The sequence below is a fragment of the Schistocerca gregaria genome, chromosome 9 (assembly GCF_023897955.1).
Source record: "Schistocerca gregaria isolate iqSchGreg1 chromosome 9, iqSchGreg1.2, whole genome shotgun sequence".
Taxonomy (NCBI): domain Eukaryota; kingdom Metazoa; phylum Arthropoda; class Insecta; order Orthoptera; family Acrididae; genus Schistocerca; species Schistocerca gregaria.
Genome location: NC_064928.1, coordinates 71,020,084 through 71,045,771, shown reverse-complemented (window position 1 = coordinate 71,045,771; position 25,688 = coordinate 71,020,084). Strand labels below are relative to the sequence as shown.

The window sequence follows — 25,688 nt, the reverse complement described above, 5'->3', positions numbered from 1 at the left end:
TAACACCAAATTCATGCAAATTTCCAAGCACTTTGCCCCATGTCTCAGCTTAGAATTTCGAAATTTACTCTTGGGACAATATTTATTTGTTTGTATAAATACGTATACCAAATTTCATAATTCTAGCCATTGTAGATTCTGAGAAAGAGGTAAAAAAACTAAAAAAAAACTAATTTTCAATAAATGCAATTCATACCTCAAACTAACGTTTATTTCTTAGTCACCTCTTCAGGAAGTCCCAGATTTGTAGTGCAGGTCCTCCTTCCCTTCAAGGCTTCTCTTCTGGTTTCTTGTTTTCCGTTCTCCTCCTCCTCCTCCTCCACCTCCTCCCTCCTTTCTTTCTGCTCATCTCCTTCTCTCCTCCCTCTCTGTCCGTTTCCTTGTACCGCGCTGACTGTTCATTACCTCCTAACCCCCCACCCCTCTCCCTATCTCTTCCTCCTTGTGTCTCTCTCTATCTTTTTTCCTTTCTCTGTCCCTCTCCTTATCTTCTCTCTCTCTGTCCATTTCTCTCTCCCCTATCTCTGTCCATATTTTCCTCCTCCTATCTACGCCAATGTCCTCATCCCCGCGGCGCGGGATAGCCGCGCGGTCTAAGACGCCTTACCAGTTCGCACTGCTCCCCCGTCGGAGGTTCAGGCCCTCACTCGGGCATGACTGTGGGTTTTGCCCTTAGTGTAACTTAGTTTAAGTTAGATCAAGTAGTGTGCAAGCCTAGGGACCGATGACCTCAGCAGTTTGGTCGGACTCCTCCTTCACCTCTACTGTCTCTCAATCTCTTCGTGCTCCCTTCTCTCTGCACGTTATCACACGCCCTCCAGTAAGAGGATTGTGGTTCTGACCCCCAGGGGTTTAGATGAGCTTTTTATCCGTGACTTTGCCCGCAGATGCATATTGCAAATATACTCCAAACATATTGTAACGTCCCCTTAGAAAAATTTACGAATGATTGTGCTGATAAACATCTTACGTTATTTGATTTTCAAACGGCTGAGCAAAACTGAACGTACTCAGACATTCACTAAACTGACACACAATATTTTTAGCGCAACGCAATCTGACTTTCAATAATCCCTACAAAAGAATGGCCCTGACAAACATTAACCTATACGTTTCAAAAATCTTCGTTATTCGAACTACTGCAATACAGCGAGTGCCACTACTGCCAGCTAAATAAAAGATTCAAACTACGGAAGGCACTAACTACTGATAGGCATAGTTAGCAAATGAAAGATTTTGATAAAGAACAAACAATGTATTTACCTTAATAGTGTTCAAAAGTCATAATATATAAATATCAGTTAATGACATCCAGTCTTACAAATTTACTGTGTCTGATGGACACACGTCCAGATCATCCGCTTTCAAAATTCCGCCATTTCTCTACCCACATCCACCACTGCTGGCGGCTCACCTCCAACTGCGCAATGCTACGCGCTGTTAACATCCAACTGCTCAACACTACAATAGCAAACAACAATGCAAACCAGCCACAGACTGCACACAGCACAGCCAGTGGTTTTCATACCGAGCGCTACGTGGCGTTACCAATATAAAAACCTAAGCAGCCTACTTACAATATTTAACAAATTTCATGTGTATTTGCATACATGTTTCACCTGTATATCTAGCGGATTCTGCCCAGCAGTTTCATTTTCGTGCAGCTCAATGTTTAGACTTCGTATCTCCTGAATTGTGATCTGCACGTTGGCATAATTCTGCAGGTATATCCAGTGATATACACTGGCGGAATGTTGCCTGATGCCACGTACTTACACGTTTGTGACTGTTAAAGCGTCATCTATCACAAAGCGAAAAAAGTTGTCCAAATAAAACATTCATATTTCTTTACGTACTACACGAATATGTAATAAAAAAATGTGGGTTTCCATTTAAAAAATGCAGTTGATATCCATTTTACCCACTGCAGCGCCATCTATCGGGCCAACCATAGCGCCATCTGGTTTCCCGCTTCAAGCTTATTTCGCGAGATATTTGGCCCAGTCACTATCAATGTTACAAAAAGGTACGGCCAAACTTTCAGGAAGCATTCCTCACACACAAAGAAAAAAATATGTTATGTGGACATGTGTCAGGAAACGTTTACTTTCCATGTTGGAGCCCATTTTATTACTTCTCTTCAAATCGCATTAATCATGGAATGGAAACACACAGAAACAAAACGTACCAGCGTGACATCAAACACTTTGTTACAGGAAATGTTCAAAATGTCCTCCGTTAGCGAGGATGCATGCATCCACCCTCCGTTGCATGTAATCCCTGATGCGCTGATGCAGCCCTGGAGAATGGCGTATTGTATCACAGCCGTCCACAATACGAGCACGAAGAGTCTCTACATTTGGTGCCGGGGTTGCGTAGACAAGAGCTTTCGAATACCCCCGTAAATTAAAGTCAAGAGGGTTGAGGTCAGGAGAACTTGGACTCCATGGAACTGGTTCGCCTCCACCAATCCATCGGTCACCGAATCTGTTATTCAGAAGCGTACAAACACTTCGACTGAAATGTGCAGCAGCTCCATCGTGCATGAACCACCTGTTGTGTCGTACTTTTAAAGGCACATGTTCTAGCAGCACAGGTAGAGTATCCCGTGTAAAATCATGATAACATGCTCCATTGAGCGTAGGTGGAAGAAACTAAAATGAGCTCTAACATGGAAATTAAGCGTTTCCAGACACATGTCCACATAACATCTTTTCTTAGTTTGTGTGTGAGGAATGTTTCCTGAATGTTTGGCCGTACCATTTTGTACCATTTTGTAACACCCAGTATATAGTTAGGTCTCGCCGGCACGGTAGCTGAGCGTCTTTGGTCAGAGAGTTAGCTACACTCTGTAATAAAATATTTTTATTCTCAGGATGTCACAAACCTACTCTTTCTTAAATAAAACTTATCTGTTTCTTAGAACTCATAAATGAGAACGTCGGTCGATTTGATAGAAGAAAACAAACTGATGTGAACTTCACTGATGGTCGCCCGAAGTCTGTACGTTCGAGCGATGAGATCGTCTACAATGTGATCACGCTCATGGTGGCGTGCTGGCTCGAAGAACTCGGCCGATGTAGGTCGTCAGCGGAATCTGCAAATATTGAGCCACTGTGACGGCGCACATAATCGGTCGATTACAGCCCCAGTGGACGTCCAAGCTAAACGAATAGCCATGAGCCGTGATAGGACAGCGACGCAGATGTGACTTACGGCGGCGCTTCCATCGGCGACCCCCAGTTTCATTGGCTATCGACATCTATCTCATGATTGGCCGTCTTCATTTCCCGTGATTCATCGCGTCTTGCCAACATCTGCAGGCCACGTAAAGGCTGACACTGTAAGTGTACTTTAAACCACAGTCTGGTACTCCGTTACTCGGCAGCCTAAAACCCGCACACAAGCCGGCCGGCAAACCTGCCCTCTCTTCCATTACTCAGCCAGGCGGTTTCGATATGGTTACCGGTACGCTCCCTGAAACGTGGAAGCGATGTCCTTAGGTGCGCGGCTACACGGATCGGTCCATCTAATGTAGTACGACACTGATGAGCCGAAGAAACTGGTACACCTCCTTAATATCGTGTAAGACCGCCCGCCCCCCCCCCCCCCCCCCCCCCCACGAGCGAAAGTGCCGCAACAGGACGTGCATGGATTCGATTAATATCTGAAGTAGTGCTGGAGGGAATTGACACCATGTATCCCGCAGGGCTGTCAATAAACCCGTGAGAGTACGATGGGGTGGTGAATCTTCTGAACAACACGTTGCAAGTCATCCCAGAGATGCTCAGTAAGCGGGAATGTTTAATCTCAGAACAGTGCTCTTGTAGCACTGGCCGCTATAGCCGAGCAGTTCTAGGCGCTTCAGTCCGGAACCGCACTGCTGCTACGGTCGCAGGTTCGAAACCTGCCTCGGTCATGGATGATTGTGATGTCTATAGGTTAGTTAGGTTTAAGTAGTTCTAAGTCTAGAGGACAGATGACTTCAGATGTTAAGTCCCACAGTGCTTGGAGCTATTTGATTTTGTTCTTGAAGCCACTCTGTAGCAGTTCTGCACGTATGGGGTGTCGCATTGTCCTGCTGGAATTGTCCAAGTCCGCCGGAATCCGCACTGGAGACTAATGGATGCCCGTGATCAGACAGGGTATTTACGTACGTGTCACCTGTCAGAGTCTTATCTAAACGTGTCAGTGATCCCATATCATTCCAACTGCACACGCCCCACACCATTACATAGCCTCCACCAGCTTAAAGAGTTCCAGGGGCAAGATGGCCACCCACTTCTCTCCCCTCCACACCATACCTTCTGTGCACTCCTTCCTCTGTTTTACTGAATGAAGGAATGAGGTTAGTACGAGTTCTTGAAAGAAATCATGGTTTGAAAGAGTACCTATTACCTACGATACGTTGTATTTAATTATCACAGGTGGTGTTTATAATTCGTTTAATGTCTGGAACAAAATTTCTACATACAGACAAACGCAAACAGTTACGTAAATTTTCATTACTGATGTTTTCTGTTAACCGAGCCTTATTAATTTTCATAACAGAAAAAAATCTCTCGCAAACGTATGTCGAGCCTAACATGTTATCTTTGCGGCTTCACGATGGAGACGAGGAAACTCTTGCTGTGGAAAGTCGTGATAAAAATCTATTACACGCCTTGCCAAAAAGAACTTGCCTCTCATACGAGAATTACGCTGTAGAATCTACAGTGCAGATCTATTAATTCCATTTGCAAACTGGGATGAATATCATCTACAGAAACAGCAAATTGTCTCGAGAAATATTCAAAACCTTGGGACAAGTGTGATATATTCCCAAATCGCTTGAGAAATTCCTGTTTTATTGCACTAAGTACGGGAAGATATTGAAATTTATTATAATGGCGTTCACTATTAAACTTCCGCTGACCAGCGAGAATACTGTCACATATTATACATTTCGATTTTTCACGTTTTTGCACAAAGAAAAAATGATTCTCCCATTACTTTTTAAAAGATAGCAAATCTCCACTTCTCCGTTTCCTTGATTCACTTTGCATTTTCCGGTTCTTGAAATACGACGTTCACTACGCAGTGGTCGCTTCGCTTCAACGTCGGCAGCTTAGCCTGGCACTACACTGCCGCAACCTGCCGCCTGTCGCCACTGCCCCATTCGACGACTGCACGCGAGCAGCACACGTGCAGCGCTGTGTGCTCATGAGCCGCGTGCAGCGTTTGCCCTCCCCTGGTCTAGAGGTTGAGGGCACGGTAGCTCAGCGTATTCGGTGAGAGGGCTAGCTACCCTCTGTACGTAAAATAAAAAGTAATGTGGGTAAAGGAATCAACGATCAACTTCAAAGGATGTCATGTAACGTCCGCCCAGATCAAACGAAACGAACAATACAGAAAAAAAACAACGTGTGGGGCAGCCAGTAGCGTAATGGAATGAGAACCAAATGCGGTTATTCGTGCGTTGGTTCAAACCACACCAGTATCACTTTTTTTCCTCGTTCAATTTGAAATACCCACATTTCGTTATTATAAAACTTATCATCATTTTTTATGAATAATTCACGTCTTCTTGTTTCTAATTACATATTGGACACGAAATTCCTGTTTCCATTTCAAATACAAATTCTTAACTATCGATGTTTTATGAAAGACTGTTCATAAGAGGTATTTAAATTAAGAAAACATAATAACTTAATTTTTTAAGGCAAAAATGAAAAACCAAATCCTCTTTATTTGGACTATGTCCATCGTTTTATACCACAGAGGTAGATAAGTGTTGTAGAAACATGAAGAGCAATCATTTTCACAACGTGGAGCACATCCTACAAATGCTGCATTTTTACGTTTGCCACTGTACAATTACAATATGAGCCCAACAGAACTGATTTGGATCCGAGTTGCGGGATTTGTCCAGAGAAGTAACAAGACTGTTAAGTTGTACTGGAACTAACGCATGCGGCTTTTTCAAACGTCACTGCCGAACTCTGGCGGGGTACAGAACGGCTCGTCATAAAAGGAGAAAATGCTACGCCTGTTTGGCTCCGTGGATTTTGTTGTTGACAGGCTCACTATCAACACAGCATGTGACACTTCTAGCACTGAAATGTATTTCTCCGATTGGGATAAGGAACGGGCTAAGAGATTACCAGAAAACTGACTGTAATTAATACTTTCAGTGGCTTCAATATTTAACTACGATGTGAAATCCTGCAATACTTTCTTACGTTACACACCTTATGTAGAAAAATTACGCTCTGGTTAAATAAGAAACTTTCATCATTGTTGTTTTTAATTACAATATTACGTTAGCTAAAAACGGCAACGTGTTGTGGTTTCCGTATGGTCGTATAAGGAGCGTATTGTGGGAGATTTGCTTAAAAAATAAATGATTTTCGAAGATATATTTCTCATCTGCTCGTCTCTTTTTACGTGTGAACTGCAGCTGGCCACGTCACTAGGGCTAGCTGTACCAGCTGACCGGCCAGTGCTGTCCAAGTTAAATGCGCCAGTAAAGCTGTTGTCCTGTATTATCGCTAAGTAGATGTGTGCGTAACGCAGAGCATAGAACGTACCCTTATTATCGTACGTGACAGTACTCGGTTTAAAATGTGTCTGAGCACTACGGGACCTAACTTCTGAGGTCATCAGTCCCCTAGAACGTAGAACTACTTAAACCTAACTAACCTAAGGACATCACACAACACCCAGTCATCACGACGCAGAGAATGACAGTACTCGGGGCACCTTGGCTGCAGTCCTGCGTGAAACGGAAATCCAATGAGTTTTCAGCAAACGCAGAATAATACATAGTGCAATGTTTACATCAGCTTTATTCTTATGATGAACGGATTATAGCTACCGATGCCAGTATTTGATAGATCCTACCTTTTGTGAATTTTCGTTACTTGTGCACTAGTCCCGTTAGATTTAATAATCATTATTAAAAATTAATTTTATTTCACAATATTATGACTTCATCATTCGCTATACTGTAATACACTCCTGGAAATGTAAAAAAGAACACATTGACACCGGTGTGTCAGACCCACCATACTTGCTCCGGACACTGCGAGAGGGCTGTACAAGCAATGATCACACGCACGGCACAGCGGACACACCAGGAACCGCGGTGTTGGCCGTCGAATGGCGCTAGCTGCGCAGCATTTGTGCACCGCCGCCGTCAGTGTCAGCCAGTTTGCCGTGGCATACGGAGCTCCATCGCAGTCTTTATAACTGGTAGCATGCCGCGACAGCGTGGACGTGAACCGTATGTGCAGTTGACGGACTTTGAGCGAGGGCGTATAGTGGGCATGCGGGAGGCCGGGTGGACGTACCGCCGAATTGCTCAACACGTGGGGCGTGGCGTGAGGTCTCCACAGTACATCGATGTTGTCGCCAGTGGTCGGCGGAAGGTGCACGTGCCCGTCGACCTGGGACCGGACCGCAGCGACGCACGGATGCACGCCAAGACCGTAGGATCCTACGCAGTGCCGTAGGGGACCGCACCGCCACTTCCCAGCAAATTAGGGACACTGTTGCTCCTGGGGTATCGGCGAGGACCATTCGCAACCGTCTCCATGAAGCTGGGCTACGGTCTCGCACACCGTTAGGCCGTCTTCCGCTCACGCCCCAACATCGTGCAGCCCGCCTCCAGTGGTGTCGCGACAGGCGTGAATGGAGGGACGAATGGAGACGTGTTTGGCGCCGTGCAGGTGAGCGCCACAATCAGGACTGCATACGACCGAGGCACACAGGGCCAACACCTGGCATCATGGTGTGGGGAGCGATCTCCTACACTGGCCGTACACCTCTGGTGATCGTCGAGGGGACACTGAATAGTGCACAGTACATCCAAACCGTCATCCAACCCATCGTTCTACCATTCCTAGAGCGGCAAGGGAACTTGCTGTTCCAACAGGACAATGCACGTCCGCATGTACCCCGAGCCACCCAACGTGCTCTAGAAGGTGTAAGTCAACTACCCTGGCCAGCAAGATCTCCGGATGTGTCCCCCATTAAGCATGTTTGAGACTGGATGAAGCGTCGTCTCACGCGGTCTGCACGTCCAGCACGAACGCTGGTCCAACTGAGGCGCCAGGTGGAAATGGCATGGCAAGCCGTTCCACAGGACTACATCCAGCATCTCTACGATCGTCTCCATGTGAGAATAGGAGCCTGCATTGCTGCGAAAGGTGGATATACACTGTACTAGTGCCGACATTGTGCATGCTCTGTTGCCTGTGTCTATGTGCCTGTGGTTCTGTCAGTGTGATCATGTGATGTATCTGACCCCAGGAGTGTGTCAATAAAGTTTACCCTTCCTGGGACAATGAATTCACGGTGTTCTTATTTCAATTTCCAGGAGTGTAGATTTAAAGGTTCTCTGTCCTTTTCCTAATCGCGTAAATCACGATAATAATTTATTTCAGACATGTATACTTCTCTTTTTCTGTTATTTATTTTCGATACCTTCAGTTCTTTTCGACATAAGTTGTGACTAGTTAATTGATCGATGCGCGGGGTTAGTCGCGCGATGTAACGCGTCTTGTACGGTCCGTGCGGCTCTACATGTCGGAGGTTCGAGTCCTCCCTCTGACATGGGTGAGTGTGTTGTCCATAGGATAAGTTAGTTTAAGTTAGATTAAGTAATGTGTAGGCTTAGGGACCGATAACCTCAGCAGTTTGATCCCGTAACACCTAACCACAAAAAAAAGAAAGTGTCGCGTGAGCTGTGGGTGTAATTTTATCGTATGCTAAATTCATTTGTTTACGAATATGATCAGCTACTTTCAAAGATTGACTCTATGTCATTAGTGTGACGTCGTTGCTCAAAGCCGACGAGTGGAATCGGACACTAGATTTGACCCCAATAATTCTGCTAAAATTTTCCTAATGAAATGTGAAACGGTTTTTCTATTTTAAAATTGAATGAATATTAAGTGTAAGGTAGTTGTATGTAGACACACTGGCTTAGTTAGTATTATACGTCGTTGTCAAAGAGTAAAACGCAGTTCCAATCGCATTATCGCTGGGCATGCTAGCGCGCCAGTAGTTCAGTGCAGAACGGTGTTGAGGCGTTAACAGTCGGAGCGGAGAACGATGGAGAAAATAGCGACGCGGCGTGGGTGTTGAGACTTTGCCGTAAGGCAGAGGTGCAAAAATATATATAAAATATTTGCCGAATGGCTCGGCGGAAGTTTGATGTGGCCGGCCACAGCATAAGGTATTAAGCGGGGATAGTATAGTCACTGCAAGAGGGCACTAGTTAACATGAAGAGTACCGTAGATCCAGTTTTAATGGTGAAGCTGCATGAAGAAAAGCTTGTGCCACACATTGTCAACAAACATTGCCTTACACACACCGATAACGACTCGACACGAAGTAAGATCTAACCAATTATCTGATTAAACTTGTATGATGAAAGAATAACAGTAAGTAAAGTTTCAATTGTTTACAAGACAACAATCAACCAAAGTGCTTACATCTAGTAATTTGAACTCTAATTTCAAAAGCAGTGTTTAACCTCGCAAAATTCGGGAAAAGTCTTTTTTGTGTATTTTTTAATGATAAATTTTCATTTTATGCAACTGTAGTCAAAAGTGTTAAAGTCGTCAGCGGATAATAGTAAGAAGTGTACGAAGTTATTTTTCGTAACCTTAATGAATAATAATGAAATCTAATGTTATTTGAGACCAAGAAGTCAGTAAAATCATTTTACGAGTTTTGACAAACTTTTGCAATTGGAAATTAGCTTTGCAGATTACGTAACTATGAATTACAAGCAAGTGATTATTGAACATGGACCTAATTATTACGATATTTTCCAAATTAAATGACGGTAATGATTAAATATAAATTATAATAGTGTCTCTTACTTCATACAGACATCGGCATCCCCTTTCTCGTGGAACTACTGTAGCTACATTTCGCGAGTTTCATTTGTTCTGCACGGTGAAATTAAATACTAATTAACCGGAACTGTAAATGGTTGTTGTAAACTGCCTACGTGAGAAGCATATCACAATCTGATATGCAGAAAGTATTTTCCAGTAAAATAAAGCGGGTCAAGCCTTGAATAGGAGCATTTGGACCTCATTTCCAACATAGGCTGTAACTGTACAGCAACTTTCAGAACACACTGTGCTCTCAGAGTAATTTGCAACGAATCATTTACACATATTCTCGCCAGTTTCCAAATAAGAAGCGAGCATACGGACTGTTCCAATTGAAATTAGAGGTTGACTGTGGAGAAGAGTTTAATCATATTTTACGCGAGCGACCGCAAGCGGTGCCCGGCAGAGACGGGGGTCACGAAACCGTCGGGCCGGGGAGGCGCTCCAGGTATCGCTAACAACGAATGGACAGAACAGACGAACGAGTAGGGGCTGAGAGACAATACGACCGACCCGGACACGAGGCAAGGAAGCAAGAGCTGAGGTGGTAAACACAGCGAGACAGCAAAAACGCAGGAACACTGCAAACAACAGCAACAGTATGTATCTCAACACACGGAGCTGGACCGCAGTACCCACACGCGAATTACGCCATGTACCAGACTGCCGGGGTGGCGCCTATACACCGACTGGGTGTTTACTTGTTGTTGTTGTGGTCTTCAGTCCTGAGACTGGTTTGATGTAGCACTACATGCTACTCTATCCTGTGCAAGCTTCTCCATCTCCCAGTACCTACTGCAACCTACATCCCTCTGAATCTGCTTAGTGTTTTTACCTCTTGGTCTCCCTCTAAGATTTTTACTCTCCCCGCTGCCCTCCAATACTAAATTGGCGATCCCTTGATGCCTCAGAACATGTCCTACCAACCGATCCCTTCTTCTTGTCAAGTTGTGCCACAAGCTCCTCTTTTCCATAATTCTGTTCAATACCTTCTCATTAGTTATGTGATCTACTCATCTAATCTTCAGCATTCTTCTGTAGCACCGCATTTCGAAAGCTTCTATTCTCTTCTTGTCTAAACTATTTATCATCTTATCTCCTCCTTTCAAGACCCTGTCCATTCCGTTCAACTGCTCTTCCAGGTCCTTTGCTGTCTCTGACGGAATTACAATGTCATCGGCGAACCTCAAAGTTTTTATTTCTCCGTGTATTTTAATACCTACTCTGAACTTTTCTTTTGTTTCCTTTATTGCTTGCTCAATATACAGATTGAATAACATAGGGGAGAGGCTACAACCCTGTCTCACTCCCTTCCAACCACTGCTTCCCTTTCATGTCCCTCGACTCTTATAACTGATATCTGGTTTCTGTACAAATTGTAAATAGCCTTTCGCTCCCTCTATTTTACCCCTGCCATCTTCAGAATTTGGAAGAGAGTATTCCAATCAACATTGTCAAAAGCTTTCTCTAAGTCTACAAATGCTGTACTCGAAGGTTTGCCTTTCCTTAACCTAGCTTCTAAGATAAGTCGTAGGGTCAGTATTGCCTCACGTGTTCCAACATTTCTACGGAATCCAAACTGATCTTCCTTGAGGTCGGCTTCTATCAGTTTTTCTATTCGTCTGTAAACAATTCGCGTTAGTATTTTTGCAGCTTTGAATTATTAAACTGATAGTTCGGTAATTTCCACATCTGTCAATACCTGCCTCCTTGGGATTGGAATTATTATATTCTTCTTGAAGTCTGACTGTATTTCACCTGTCTCATACATCTTGCTCACCAAATGGCAGAGTTTTGTCAGGACTGGCTCTCCCAAGGCCGTCAGTATCTCTAATGGAATCTTTTCTACTCTGGGAGCCTTGCTTCGACCCAGGTCTTTCAGTGCTCTGCCAAACTCTTCACGCAGTATCATTTCTCCCATTTCATCTCCATCTACATCCTCTTCCATTTCCATAATATTGTCCTCATGAACATCGCCGTTGTATAGACCTGCGATATACTCCTTCCACTTTTCTGATTTCCCTTCTTTGCTTAGAATTGGGTTTCCGTCGAAGTTCTTGATATTCATGCAAGTGGTTCTCTTTTCTCCAAAGGTGTCTTTAATTTTCCTGTAGGCTATATCTATCTTACCCCTAGTGAGATAAGCCTCTACATCCTTACATTTATCCTCTAGCCATGCCTGCTTAGCCATTTAGAACTTCCTGTTGACCTCATTATTGTTACGTCTGTATTCCTTTTTTCCTGCTTCATTTACTGCATTTTTATATTTTCTCCTTTCATCCATTCAATATTTCTTCTGTTACCCAAGGGTTTCTACTAGCCCTCGTCTTTTTATCTATTTGATCCTCTGCTGCCTTCACTATTTCATCCCTCAAAGCTACCCATTCTTCTTCTACTGTATTTCTTTCCCCCATTCCTGTCAATTGTTCCCTTATGCTCTCCCTGAAACTCTGTACAACCTCTGGTTCTTTCAGTTTAACCAGGTCCCATCTCCTTAAATTCCCACCTTTTTGCAGTTTCTTCAATTTTAATCTACAGTTCATAACCAATAGATAATGGTCAGAGTCCACATCTGCCCCTGGAAGTGTCTTAAAATTTAACACCTGGTTCCTAAATCTCTGTCTTACCAATATATAATCTGTCTGATATCTTGTAGTGTCTCCAGGGTCCTTCCATGTATACAACCTTCTTTAATGATTCTTAAACCAAGTGTTAGCTATGATTAAGTTAAGCTCTGTGCAAAATTCTACAAGACGGCTTCCTCTTTCATTTCTTAGCCCCAATCCATATTCACCTACTATGTTTCGTTCTCTCCCTTTTCCTACTACTATTAAATTTTCGTCTCCCTTCACTATCTGAATAATTTCTTTTATTTGATCATACATTTCATCAATTTCTGCGTCATCTGCAGAGCTAGTTGTCATATAAACTTGTACTACTGTAGCAGGCGTGGGCTTCGTGTCTATCTTGGCCACAATAAGGCGCTGTCTATGCTTACCTGCAGTCCTGTTTTTTTTTATTCACTATTAAACCTACTCCTGCATTACCCCTATTTGATTTTGTATTTGTGACCCTGTATTCACCTGACCAATAATCTTGTTTCTCCTGCCACCGAACTTCACTAATTCCCATTATATCTAACTTTAAACTATCCATTTCCCTTATTAAATTTTCTAAGTTACCTGCCCGATTAAGGGATCTGACATTCCACGCTCCGATCCGTAGAACGCCAGTTTTCTTTCTCCTGATAACGACGTCCTCTTGAGTATTCCTCGCCCGGAAATCCGAATGGGGGACTATTTTACCTCCGGAATATTTTACCCAAGATGACGCCATCATCATTTAATCATACAGTAAAGCTGCATGCCCTAGAGAAAAATTACGGCTGTAGTTTCCTCTTGCTTTCAGCCGTTAGCCGGCCGCGGTGGTCTCGCGGTTCTAGGCGCGCAGTCCGGAACCGTGCGACTGCTACGGCCGCAGGTTCGAAACCTGCCTCGGACATGGATGTGTGTGATGTTCTTAGGTTAATTAGGTTTAAGTAGTTCTAAGTTCTAGGGGACTGATGACCACAGCAGTTGAGTCCCGTAGTGCTCAGAGCCATTTTAACCTTTTTTCAGCCGTTCGCAGTCCCAGAACAGCAAGTCCATTTTGGTTAGTGTTAAACGGTCAGATCAATCATCCAGGCTGTTGCCCCTGCAACTAGTGAAAAGGCTGCTTCCCCACGTTTGTCTGGCCTCTCAACAGAAAGGCCAATGGCATCGGGCGGTGGGCAGCGAGGCTGTATCAGGAGACCTATCCCCGCTGTAGGCTATATAATAATTATGTGTTATTTATGGGTATTGAACGCAGAGAAATACGTAAAGACTTATTGTAGGCTAAATGAATATTTTAGACACTTTTACACGTTAATCCGCAATATTCGGTAGCGATAGCAGTGAACAAAGTAAGTCAGCACGTGTGTCGACATTGGTCACATTTTAGTCCGACGTGAGAGGCATAGATCAATGACCGCGTAGTCAGTCGCCGCGGTAGAGATTCCGCGACATTGGCGAAAACATCGAATAAAAACCTCCGACAAACGGGCATGAGGCGGTGCTTTGAGGAGGTCGTTCGAGGGGTGAAAGGAGACACGAAGAAACGTCGCCTGGACAGATGGACCGATACTTCGGTACAGCGACTTAACCGCTACACTGCTCGACAAAAGATGGCAGCAAGGGCAACGCAGAGTTTGCCATACCAGATGATACCCAAAAGAACTTGTGATACTTACCCAGGTGGTTGGGGGAGACAAAGGGAGTGCGGCCTCACCAAATGGGTCACCTGTGATGCTAGAGGATGATGAACTCTGCCATAAGACTCCGAACCTGAGGATCGCTGGTTCGTTCTGGGACGGGGCACTCCACGCAATGTCGTAGCCGCTTGTTAATAACGCAACGAACGAATTCACAAAGGGGAGACCTCGCCGCCGCCGCTGCGGTGGGTCACCGTCAAGGTTCTGAGGGAAGAATGGGACGGCTGTCGCGCCGCAGCGACACGAGTCTGCGCGCCGCAGCCTCGAGGAACTGAGCGGGTTCAGCTGCATCGCATCACTCAGTTTGTTTGGACGGTCTTGTGTCTCAATAAATGACTGTCAATGGCGCCACCAATGTTTTACGGCAGCAAAAGGTACCTGTGACCACTGGAGGTACTCTAGTTTACTTATTAAAGTTTGCCATTAGATATCTGTTTAATTTTTTGTCAAAAGTAATCCTAAGCCATATTCTGAAACAGTGTCTTGTTTCTCCAATAGGCAGTGCCACAAGTTCCTCCAAGAATCGTAACACAACACACACACAAATGTAATACCAACTAATGTAAATCCACCCGATGATGGAGGTTTAAACCTTCGAAAAGCGTCGTGGAAATAAATAAAACGGTGACTGGTAACAGTAAACTTGTTGTTTCATTTAATAAAATATTAGTTTATTTTATTAGAATACAGGGTGGTTTTTTCCCACTCTGTACAAACTCTAGGGATTGATCGATGAGAGAATAAGAAACAAAGAAAAGGTCCAATGAACTTACGTCTGGAAATGCTAGAGACCATTTATTCAATCACACATTGGTACAGAGACTGCAGTCTAATAGCGCTGTACCACGCAGTCACAGTATGTGTTGAAAATCACACCTCCCCCCAAGGGAACCCATTCTACCACCCACAAAGAGTCATTCCCCCCTCCCGCCACCCTTGACGAAACAGTGGCTTTTGCTCCCTTCTGTCACTGACGCTCATTATCTAGTGTCACTAAACCGCGACCCACTACACCGCTGACAACAAGCACACCATTCAATGTTCGCAACACTGTTTCGCCATTTGTCTGAGACAGGGTCATTTCAGCAAGCAGGAGATCATGAAGGACGCACCCGAAATGTTTGGACACTATACTAGGAGGAAAATGTGATTATCACTGTGTAAGGCGACTGCCGTGACAGTACCAGGCAGCTGGGCCGCCAGTGCAGGGTAAGCCGGACGACCGTGTGCAGTATTCTTCACGACGATTGTTACTACAGTGAATATAGCGCGGGACAACACGTTGAGAATGTGCGTTTCGCGGGAGGCGTGCCAGAGATAAGTCCCTGCACTCGCGCTATCGTCTGTGTCCTCGGTGGCTCTGATGGACAGAGCGTCTGCCATGTAAGCAGGAGATCCCGGGTTCGAGTCCCGGTCGGGGCACACATTTTCATCTGTCCCCGTTGACGTATGTCAACGCCTGCAAGCAGCTAAAGGTGTTCATTTCATTGTGATTTCATTCTAACGAGCTGCATGGTCACCGATGGTATCTGTTCTTTCGGACATTTCACACATTTCATGTGTCCGAAAGAACAGGTACCATCTTAGTATATAATTGAACCTACCCTTATGACTTACACCGCGCGCAGCGCTTACTAGCGACACTTTCCACATCAGGAGCAGATTTGCCATTTGTTTCTTATCCAGGCAACCACGATTCCGGGATTTGTGTCGTCCATCCATATGAGGCCATATTTATGCGGACTTGAACTTTCATGACAGTCATCTGTGGGCTAGTGGGCAAAATCCCCGTGGCCTGGTCACAGCGAGTCATCAGCATCGGTGCAGCTGGAATGACTGGCGATTGTATTTTGCCACTAGTCTCCCTTTCACGTCGCCTAACAGGCCGGAACTATCGTCGTTTCTTGCTGGTGACTTTGACGCCCCTGCTGGAAGAAGTGCCATTGATGATTCGAAGGGTTATGCGGCTGGAACATTATGGTGCTCCAGCCCACTTCGCCGTTAACGCCCGGTCCGGATGCATTTCAATGTGCTTTCCTTGTCGACGGATTGGACGAGGGCATCCACTTGCGTGGCCTGCTCGTACACCGGGTCTCAACCCGTGCGATTTCTGGTTATGGGGCCATCTCAAAAAGTATCGTGTATGCAGAGTCCATGCCAGATCTGGAGACACTGGACCAACGTATTCCTGCTTCCTTTCACACTGTTCAGCCTGGCCGATGTGAACGTGTCAGACAGAACATGCTACGAAATTAGAATTATATTAATACCTTCAGCTGCTGACGGGCGTCGATTTATATCAACGGGGACAGATGAGAATGTGTGCCCCGATTGGTACTGGAACCCGGGACCTCCTGCTTACATGGCAGACGCTCTGTCCATCTGAGCCACCGAGGACACAGACGATAGCGCGAGTGCAGGGATTTATCTCTGGCACGCCTCCCGCGAAACGCACATTCTCACCTTGTGTGTCCACACACCACATTCGAAGTGTCCCAACCCAACACACTCGTTACTCGTGGAAGACGTTCTTGCCAAGTCACGTAAGAGTGCGGGAATATGTGTGCATCCGCACAGAAGAAGGGGGTCATGGCCGGTATTTCCAGAACTATATACTTGTATCGATATGGTGTCTGTTCTTTCCGACATGTCCGAAAAAACAGACACCATATCATATAAGTATATAGAACATGCTACGGCGTGTACATGCATGTGTTGAGGCACATGGAAGCCATTTTCAACACATACTGTGGCTGCGTGGTACAGCGCATATTAGACTGCAGTCTCTGCAACAATGTGTGATTGAATAAATGGTTCAAAATGGCTCTGAGCACTATGGGATCTAACTTCTGAGGTCATCAATACCCTAGAACTTAGAACTACTTAAACCTAACTAACCTAAGGACATCACACACATCCATGCTCGAGGCAGGATTCGAACCTGCGGCCGTAGCAGCAGTGCGGTTCCATACTAGAACCGCACGCTTGAATAAATGGTCTTTAGCATTTCCAGACATAAGTTCATTGGACCTTTTCTTTGTTTCTTATTCTCTCATCGATCAATCCGTAGAGTTTGTCCACAGAAGGAAAAAAATTAAATAAAATAAACTAATATTTTGTGTGTTATACTTCCATTCAGTCTCCTCGCAGAGCAAACCAAAGCACCTGTCGTTCCACCCACGAGTGTACTCGTATAATCGCCGGGCACAACAACACCGTCTACACCTGTTCACTGTATTCGTGTCTTCTGCGCATTTGCGAATAGAATATGTTTGTGTTTGTGCTTTCTTTGTGTAGTACAGTGACGGGAGAGGAGAGTTACTCTTCGGTAAACGTAAATTTATTAACAGAGAGTGAGAGAAGGATCTGAAATAAACGATAGACATACCGCAGACACATTAGGCAGTCTACATGTGCGGTTGAAACTTACCGGACGGGAGAGGACCAGTGATGTGATCATCGAAGAAGAGAGTGCTCTGCTGGTTGTTGAGGATGTACAGCATGCCGAACAGTACGGGGCCGAAGAACACCTGCGACATCAAGGCAAGTTTGCGTTATCGCCACGTCCGTGCGCTGAATTATCATTTTACACTATTGGCCATTAAAATTGCTACACCAAGGAGGAACGCAGATGATAAACGGGTATTCATTGGACAAATATATTATACCAGAACTGACAGGTGATTACATTTTCACGCAATTTGGGTGCATAGATCCTGACAAATCAGTACCCAGAACACCCATCTCTGGCCGTAGTAACGGCCTTGGTATGCCTGGGAATTGAGTCAAACAGAGCTTGGATGGCGTGTACAGGTACAGCTTCAACACGATACCACAGTTCATCGAGAATAGTAACTGGCGTATTGTGACGAGCCAGTTACTCGGCCAGCATTGACCGGACGTTTTAAATTGGTGACAGATCTGGAGTATGTGCTGGCCAGGGCAGCAGTCGAACATTTTCTGTATCCAGAAAGGCCCGCACGGGACCTGCAACATGCGGTAGTGCATTATCCTGCTGAAATGTAGGGTTTCGCAGGGATCGAATGAAGGACAGAGCCACGGGTCGTAACAAATCTCAAATGTAACGTCCACTGTTCAAAGTGCCGTCAATGCGAACAAGAGGTGACCGAGACGTGTAACCAATGGCACCCAATACCATCACGCCAGACGATACACTGGTATGGCGATGACGGATACACGCTTCCAACGTGCGTTCACCGCGATGTCGCCACACACGGATGCGACCATCATTTGTGCACCCAGGTTCGTCACTGAGTACACCATCGCAGGCGCTCCTGTCTGTGATGCAGCATCATTTGTAGCCGCAGCTATGGTCTCCGGGCTGATAGTCCATGCTGCTGCAAACGTCGTCGAACTGTTCGTGCAGATGGTTGTTGTCTTGCAAACGTCCCCATCTGTTGACTCAGGGATCGAGACGTGGCTGCACGATCCGTTACAACCATGCGGATAAGATTCCTGTCATCTCGACTGCTAGTAATACGAGGCTGTTGGGATCCAGTACGTCGTTCCGTATTACCCTCCAGAACCCACCGATTCCATATTCTGCTAACAGCGATACGATACACCGCAATCGCGATATGCTACAAACTGACCTTTATCAAAGTCGGAAACGTGATGGTACGCATTTCTCCTCCTTACACGAGGTATCACAACAACGTTTCACCAGCAACGCCGGTCAACTGCTGTTTCTGTATGAGAGAACGATTGGAAACTTTCCTCATGTGAGCAAGTTGTAGGTGTCGCCACCGGCGCCAACCTTGTGTGAATGCTCTGGAAAGCTAATCATTTGCATAACACAGCATCTTTTTCCTGTCGGCTAAATTTCGTGTCTGTAGCACGTCATCTTCGTGGTGTAGCAACTGTAATGTCCAGTAGTGTATAAAAGTGAAATATCTTCTGTATACAGGCTTCACCCTACCTGTGTCCAATGATGGGACAACAAACTGTTTTTGATTGGAGAGACGTTTGTTTTTCATCCTTTTTTTCAGTCGAATAAAACAACCGAATGCAGCTTGTATCTGCGGCAACGTCGGCTATATGGATGATTTTCTCTCACTCTCCGGGTTTCTGTGGTTTCACTCAATGTGGGACAACCGACTGATCATTATATCGGCTACATGAATGTTTCCATTCAGTCCCTGGCTAGGAGTGCTATAATTTACATACTTGTTCTAGTTTTTCGGTTGTACGTAGCAAGGACTAAGGCGCTAGCCTTGTGAGAGACAAATACAGCATCTTATTTGAAGGTGAGGTCAACAAGAAGTACTGTATGAAACGTCCTGGCAGATTAAAACTGTGTGCCGGCCCAAGACTCGAACTCGGGGCCTTTGCCCTTGGCGGGAAAATGCTCTACCAACTGAGCTACCCAAATACCCAAACACGACTCACGGCTCTTCCTCGCAGCTTTTCTTCCATCAGTGCCTCGTCTCCTACCTTCCAAACTTACCACATACGAGGGTTGTCCAGAAAGTAAGTTCTCATCAGTCGCGAAATGGAAACCACTGGGAAAATCCGGTAAAGCTTTGCACAGACGTGTTGGGCAGTGTCTCTGGTATGCCCGTCGATCGTTTCGCGTCGCTCTTTTCAGTTTTGATTGAACAGTGAGCACGTAAAGATGCGTAGGGAATAGCGTCCCTCACCAAGTATGAGGGCCTGGTTAGACATTTCGCCTGTGTGATGCAGGCCACATAATACAACTGTCGAGCAGTTTCTTCTTCACGCCAATTCCCGGCCGCACACTGCAGGGGCAGCGAAGACGCTCCTGCAGCGTTTCCGATGAGAAGTGTTTGATCACCCACAATACAGTCCGTGATTGGCTCCCGCCGAGTCTCATCTCTGCTCACAACAACCGCCGGCTATGAGGACAAAATTTTTCCATAGACAACGAGCTGCCGACCAGTGCAGATAGCTGGCTGAAAGCTCAGGCGGCTGCTTTCTGTGACGAGGATATTGGAAAGTTGATATAACACTACGACAACACTCCATGGTGGAGCGGCGACTATGTACAGAAGCAGGTGGAAGTTGTACCTAACTGTGGCAAATAAAACGTTTCTCGTTTCATTGTGGTTTCCATTCCGCGACTGATCGGAACGTACTTTCTGGATAACCCTCGTATTTCCAAAAATTGACCAAATGCAAGTACAACTCGCGCACGCGGTGTTCCGTACGAACTTAATTGTGTGTGTAGACATGTAATCGATTATAATCTCACAGCCTCTCTTAAAATGAATTGAAATTACGTAAAATAACTGCGAAAATAAAATATTAACTTTCTGTAAAATCTGACTTGAAATAATAGCAATGACGGCAACGTGAAAGAAAGCTGGGGCCTCTTTTCATGAAATACAGTTTCCTTGATTCTATTGTTAATGTTTTTACATAAATATTAAACAATTTCAGTAGCAACTTCGAAATACAGTTAGCTTGGACGGCAGTTCTTTTGGTAATCTTGAGCTTGATAGTTAATCCTGCTTACTTTCGGAAAAGAAAATGTAATTTGCCAGGACTTATTGATGTAAAAATGATTGCACGTTCTATCGGAATTTAACGACAAAAGAAAGATGCGCATGGAATGGCGCTCGAAAACTACCCCGAGCAAAATAAAAACTTCCGTATTTAATTATTCCATAATTACTTATCTTGTAAGAAAAGGAGTGGATAAAATGGTTCTGAGCACTATGGGACTTAACATCTGAGGTCCTCAGTCCCCTAAAACATAGAACTACTTAAACCTAACTAACCTAATGACATCACACACATCCATGACCGAGGCAGGATTCGAACCTGCGACCGTAGCGGTCGCGCGGTTCCACACTGAAGCGCCTAGAACCGCTCGGCAAAAGGAGTGATATTGTAAATAAAATAAAAAATGAATTTAAGTGACACACACATTTATATTTGGTCGTCACAGAGACTACTCGATTGTAATCACGGAAAAACAAATAAAACTTTTATATGATTCCTGTAGATTTAATTATTCCCGGAATGCGATTAAACACTTATTCTCCAGTCAGAGTTAAAGGTGAATACCCAACCAAGTCGGCATCAGATGAAAGCTGGCCCAATTCAGAATCGAGCGAGCTAAATAAGCGAGCGGGCGAAATAAACAAAAATTGAGATCAAAAATTGAGATCAAGGACCCTTGTACCATGGTTTTTATGATCATTTCCGTCGATGATTTTTTTTCGTGTTATATAATTACAAATTAAGAACAGTCGCATTTTTTCCTTTGCTTGCACTGTTAAACCTTGCTTATTGCCAAGTATCATCATTCTATGTCACCGGGAAGTATCGTATAGGATTTAATGTGTGAGTTTGTGAGTGTAACACTTTGTGAAAGATTTATATAATTAATGACAAGAATTGCGCCAGCTAGAATGAAATATCTTTATTTCTGACGAAACGTGCACCAGCAATATAAGTCCAAGGAATATCCAAGAGTAATCCGGGTACTGAGCCTAGGCGAATACAATAGTAGATATCACACTGCAATGGCTCTGCTATAAACTCCACCAAAGGCTAGCAATAGAAAACCGACAGTAGTCTGTCCGTCTCGGTTATTTTTTTCTTTATTGTTCTTTTCAACACCTTGTACAAAGGTGGGCTGTCATCAGCATAATACGCTGCTCTTCAGCCGAGAGTGATACAATATAAAACATAACGGAGGTACAGATGATACAAGACAAATGGCGGGTAAAAAACTGTAGACACTGAAAAAAAATATACACGAAGCTGTTCACGCTGGACGAGAAAAAACACTCACACTTGTTGACACAGCGCGCATATCACGGACGACTGCGATGGCACAGGTGAACAGTGGTGGCGTGACGGCGAAAGAACACTAAACACAAAACGAAGGTATACACACGAGACACTGGTGGCGATGATCTCCAGTGCGCGCATGTGCGCGCATGTCCACTGAAAGTGTTCGAGTCCGGGGACCTGCCAAGAGAGGAGGAGGGGGGTGGGAGAGGGGAGAGCAGAGATGCCAAGGACAGGGGGATAGGGGGGAGGAAGGAAGGGAGGAAAGGGAGGGGAAGCCCGGGGGAAGAGGGGTGGAGGAAAGGGGAAAGGGGAAAGGTGAGGGAAGGGAGGGAGGGTGCCAAAAGGAAAAAAAAACACAGGAAGTGGGAGGATCAAAGTTGATAGGAGGGGTAGATGGAGGGGAGGAGGGCATCATCAGGGAGGGGGAGCTGGCAGATGCCACCTTGGGAGAGGGTAAGGAGGGTGGAGAGATGGAGGCGGGGTGGGACATGGGAATACAGGCGCGGCAGCGGGCGGGGGTGGGAGAGGATGGGCGAGGAGGATCGAGTTTACGAGAGGTGTAGAGGATCCGTATTTGTTCAAGGAAAAGGAGGAGGTGGGGGAACGGAATTAGGTCGTACAGGATCCGCGTGGGGGAGGCGAGACGGATGCGATATGCGATGCGGAGAGCATGGCGTTCGAGGATCTGAACGTAGGGGCGGGGGGGGGGGGGGGGTGGAGATCCAGGCCAGATGGGCGTAACGGAGGATAGGGCAGATGAGGGATTTTCAGGTGTGGTGGAGGGGTCCAGACCCCACGTACAGCCGGAAAGGAGCTTGAGGAGACGGAGTCAGGAGTGTGCGTCGGCTTGGATTGTCCGGAGACGGGGGGTCCAGGAGAGGCGACGGTCGAGGGTGACGCCAAGGTACTTAAGGGTGGGGGTGATGGCCTGGGTTTTAGAGGGACTCATCTTTAGCAAGCACTGGTTGCACCAAGGGGTGAACCGGTCAAGATGGGATTGGAGAAGGTGTTGGGAGGGCTGCAGGGTGGGGGCGAGGGCAAGGAAGGCGGTGTCATCGGCAAACTGGAGAAGGTGGACGGGGGGGTGACGGCGGCGGCATGTCCGTCGTATATAAAAGGTACAGAAGGGGAGATGAGACAGAGCCTCGGGGCACACTGGCGGAGGGAAAAAAGGTGTAGGAATCCGTGTTATGGATGGTGACGTATGAAGGACGGCGGGAGAGAAAGGAGCCAATCACACGGACGTAGTTAATGGGAAAGGCGAAGGTTTGGAGCTCGAAGAGGAGACTGGAATGCCATACGCAATCATAGGCACGTTCGAGGTCCAGGGAGGGGAAGATGGCGGAGCGACGGAAATTAAGCTGTTCAGAAAGGAGATGAGTGAGATAAAGGAGAAGGTAATCAGAGAAGGTCGGGCGAAAGCCACACTGGGTAACAGGAAGGAGGCAGTGCTGGCGGAGATGCTGGTGGATGCGTCGGATGAGGATGGATTCCAGGACCTTGCTGAAGACTGAGGTAAGGCTGATGGGGCGGTAGGAGGAGATGGGGGATGGCAGCCTACCGGGTTTAAGGAACATCAGGATACGGGCGGTTTCCCATAGGTCGGGGTAGTAGCCGGTGGACAGGACTACATTGTAGAGCCTGGCCAGGGTGGAGAGGAAAGAGACAGGAGCTTTACGAAGGTGACGGTAGGTGACACGATCGTGACCAGGAGTGGCGATGCGTTTCGTGCGGAGTGTGGCAATGAAATCCTGTGTAGTGATTGGGGCATTGAGTGTCGTGTGTGCAGTGTTGTCCAAGTACTGGAAACCAGGTGCGAGGGGAGGGACAGAGGTGTCAGATCGATCGCGGACATCCGGGAAGAGGGAGTAATCGAACTGGGGATCGTCGGGAAGCGAAAAGACATCGGAAACGTAGGAGGCAAAGTGATTGGCTTTACTAAGGGTGTCAAGAAAGGGGTGATCATCATGGAGAAGAGGATAGTAGGGGGAGGGTTTAGTTCCGGTAAGGCGACGGAAGGCTGACCAGAACTTGGACGAGTTTATAGGCAGGGTAGCATTACAGGTGTACAGATTCTCCTTGCAGCCTACTTGCCCCTAGCTCCTCTGCAACCATTCATGCAGGTCAGCCTGCCGCGACGTTAACACAAGAGTGCGCGTGTACTGAGGCATAGAGGGTAATGCGGCCGACTTGGGCTCACGCAAGCCCGGGCTACCTGGATTCTCGCAGGCCTGCCAAGCTTCACGGGACCCGCTCTGCTTGCTGCGCCTGACAGCAGGTTGCGCTGTCAAGCTACCGTGACTAGAGTAGCCAGGTAATTACCCGCAGTTCATTTATCGCAACGGTGGGGGCAGCACATTAAATAGGTCGAACTTCAGTGACATTGAAAAAAAAATGACAACTGGCAAATACATGCCGGTAACGAAACAGAGCACAAGTGCGACATGGGAAACGTTTTCGTGTGTTTATGAGGCCACTTCAGATAAATCGGTAGGTGTGTCTCAATGCAAACTATTTAAAAAGCTCTCAAGTACTTATTCGGTAACCTCGAGTATGTTACGACATGTGTGCAAATTTTACAAGCAGTTCCCTCACTCCGTAAATATCTTGAAAGAGGGCAAAGATTTAGTGGCCGAAATGTGTGCCAAGGACCTGAGACCATTTAGCAGTATAGAGGCAGATGGATTTCATGGTAGCCTGCAAAATCTTTTGTAAGGTACTCTATTCCATGCACTGTCCGAAATATTATGTAGACAGTGATGTTCCTCTTGATGGTCAAGTGTGCGATAGTCCTTCAAGATCGGAATAAAAACGTACAATTTGTCGTATTCCGTTAGGTTAAGTAACCTCTGCCATGCACCCTACGAAATTTTATGTAGACTGTGACCTTCCTCTTGGTTTCAAGGTATAGCGTGCAAAATTTCATCAATATTACCTGCAATACAAACACACGGACAAAATGAAAACGCACTTCTAGTTTTTCTCAAATTTTACCATTTTTCGGTCGATTATCCAAAAATTTTATTACATAAAAACCTCGTCCTGAGAATTACGAACACAGCAAAAAGAAAAATTGCCGAATTGGTCCAGCCGTTCTCTAGTTTTACGCTTATCAACACATTTGGCAATTCATTTTTATTTATATAGATAATAAGCCCGAAATATACGCGTAAAGGAAGAATGTACAAATAAAACCCATTTTGGTGCTGAGGTAAAATAAAAACTTCTAAATAACGTTCGTAATACGACATTGACGCGCGCAGACTAAACGGCTGCGTAGCGCAGCTCAGCGGTAATATGGGCAGGCAAGCAAGTTTCCCGCAGCCTGCCCGGGTCGGGTTCTGCTTGGCTTGGCTGGGCTGGGAGTGAAGCTGCCTGCCCGTTCTGCTGACGACGCACGGCGCCCTGCCCGCCTGGCCACCGGGCAAGCATGGCCGGGTCGAAAGCGGAACATGTACACCACTGGGTAGCATGTCTGTGGCCAGTCTCTGGGCCAGCGCTCCTCCTTATATGCAAAGGGCAGAGGGCCCTGAGGACCCGAGCTCAGCCATGGCGCGACCTCTTCCGTCGGCGGCAACGCTCTGAGACACCGACGGCCGCGACGGGAACGCGCGCGTGCGCCAGTTGGTTGGTTGGTTGGTTGGGTCCGTGGATACAAAACGTCTGACACCCGAGCACACAACGAAACTCTTTGGAGCAGCACTTACATTCCTGCAGCGGT

The 25,688-nt window shown here is 46.0% G+C and overlaps 1 protein-coding gene across 2 annotated transcripts in view; it reads right to left on the bottom strand.

Moving 5' to 3' along the window:
- Positions 1 to 25,688, bottom strand: part of LOC126291422 (uncharacterized) — a 146,501-nt gene that overhangs the window by 32,255 nt on the left and 88,558 nt on the right. The window contains exon 3 of one of the 2 annotated variants that reach the window (XM_049984936.1): positions 17,613 to 17,712. The exons of the other annotated variant lie outside the window; for it this stretch is intronic. Within the exon in view, the coding sequence (XP_049840893.1) occupies positions 17,613 to 17,712 (100 nt within the window). The remainder of the gene's footprint in view (positions 1 to 17,612; positions 17,713 to 25,688) is intronic. 2 annotated transcript variants of the gene reach the window in all.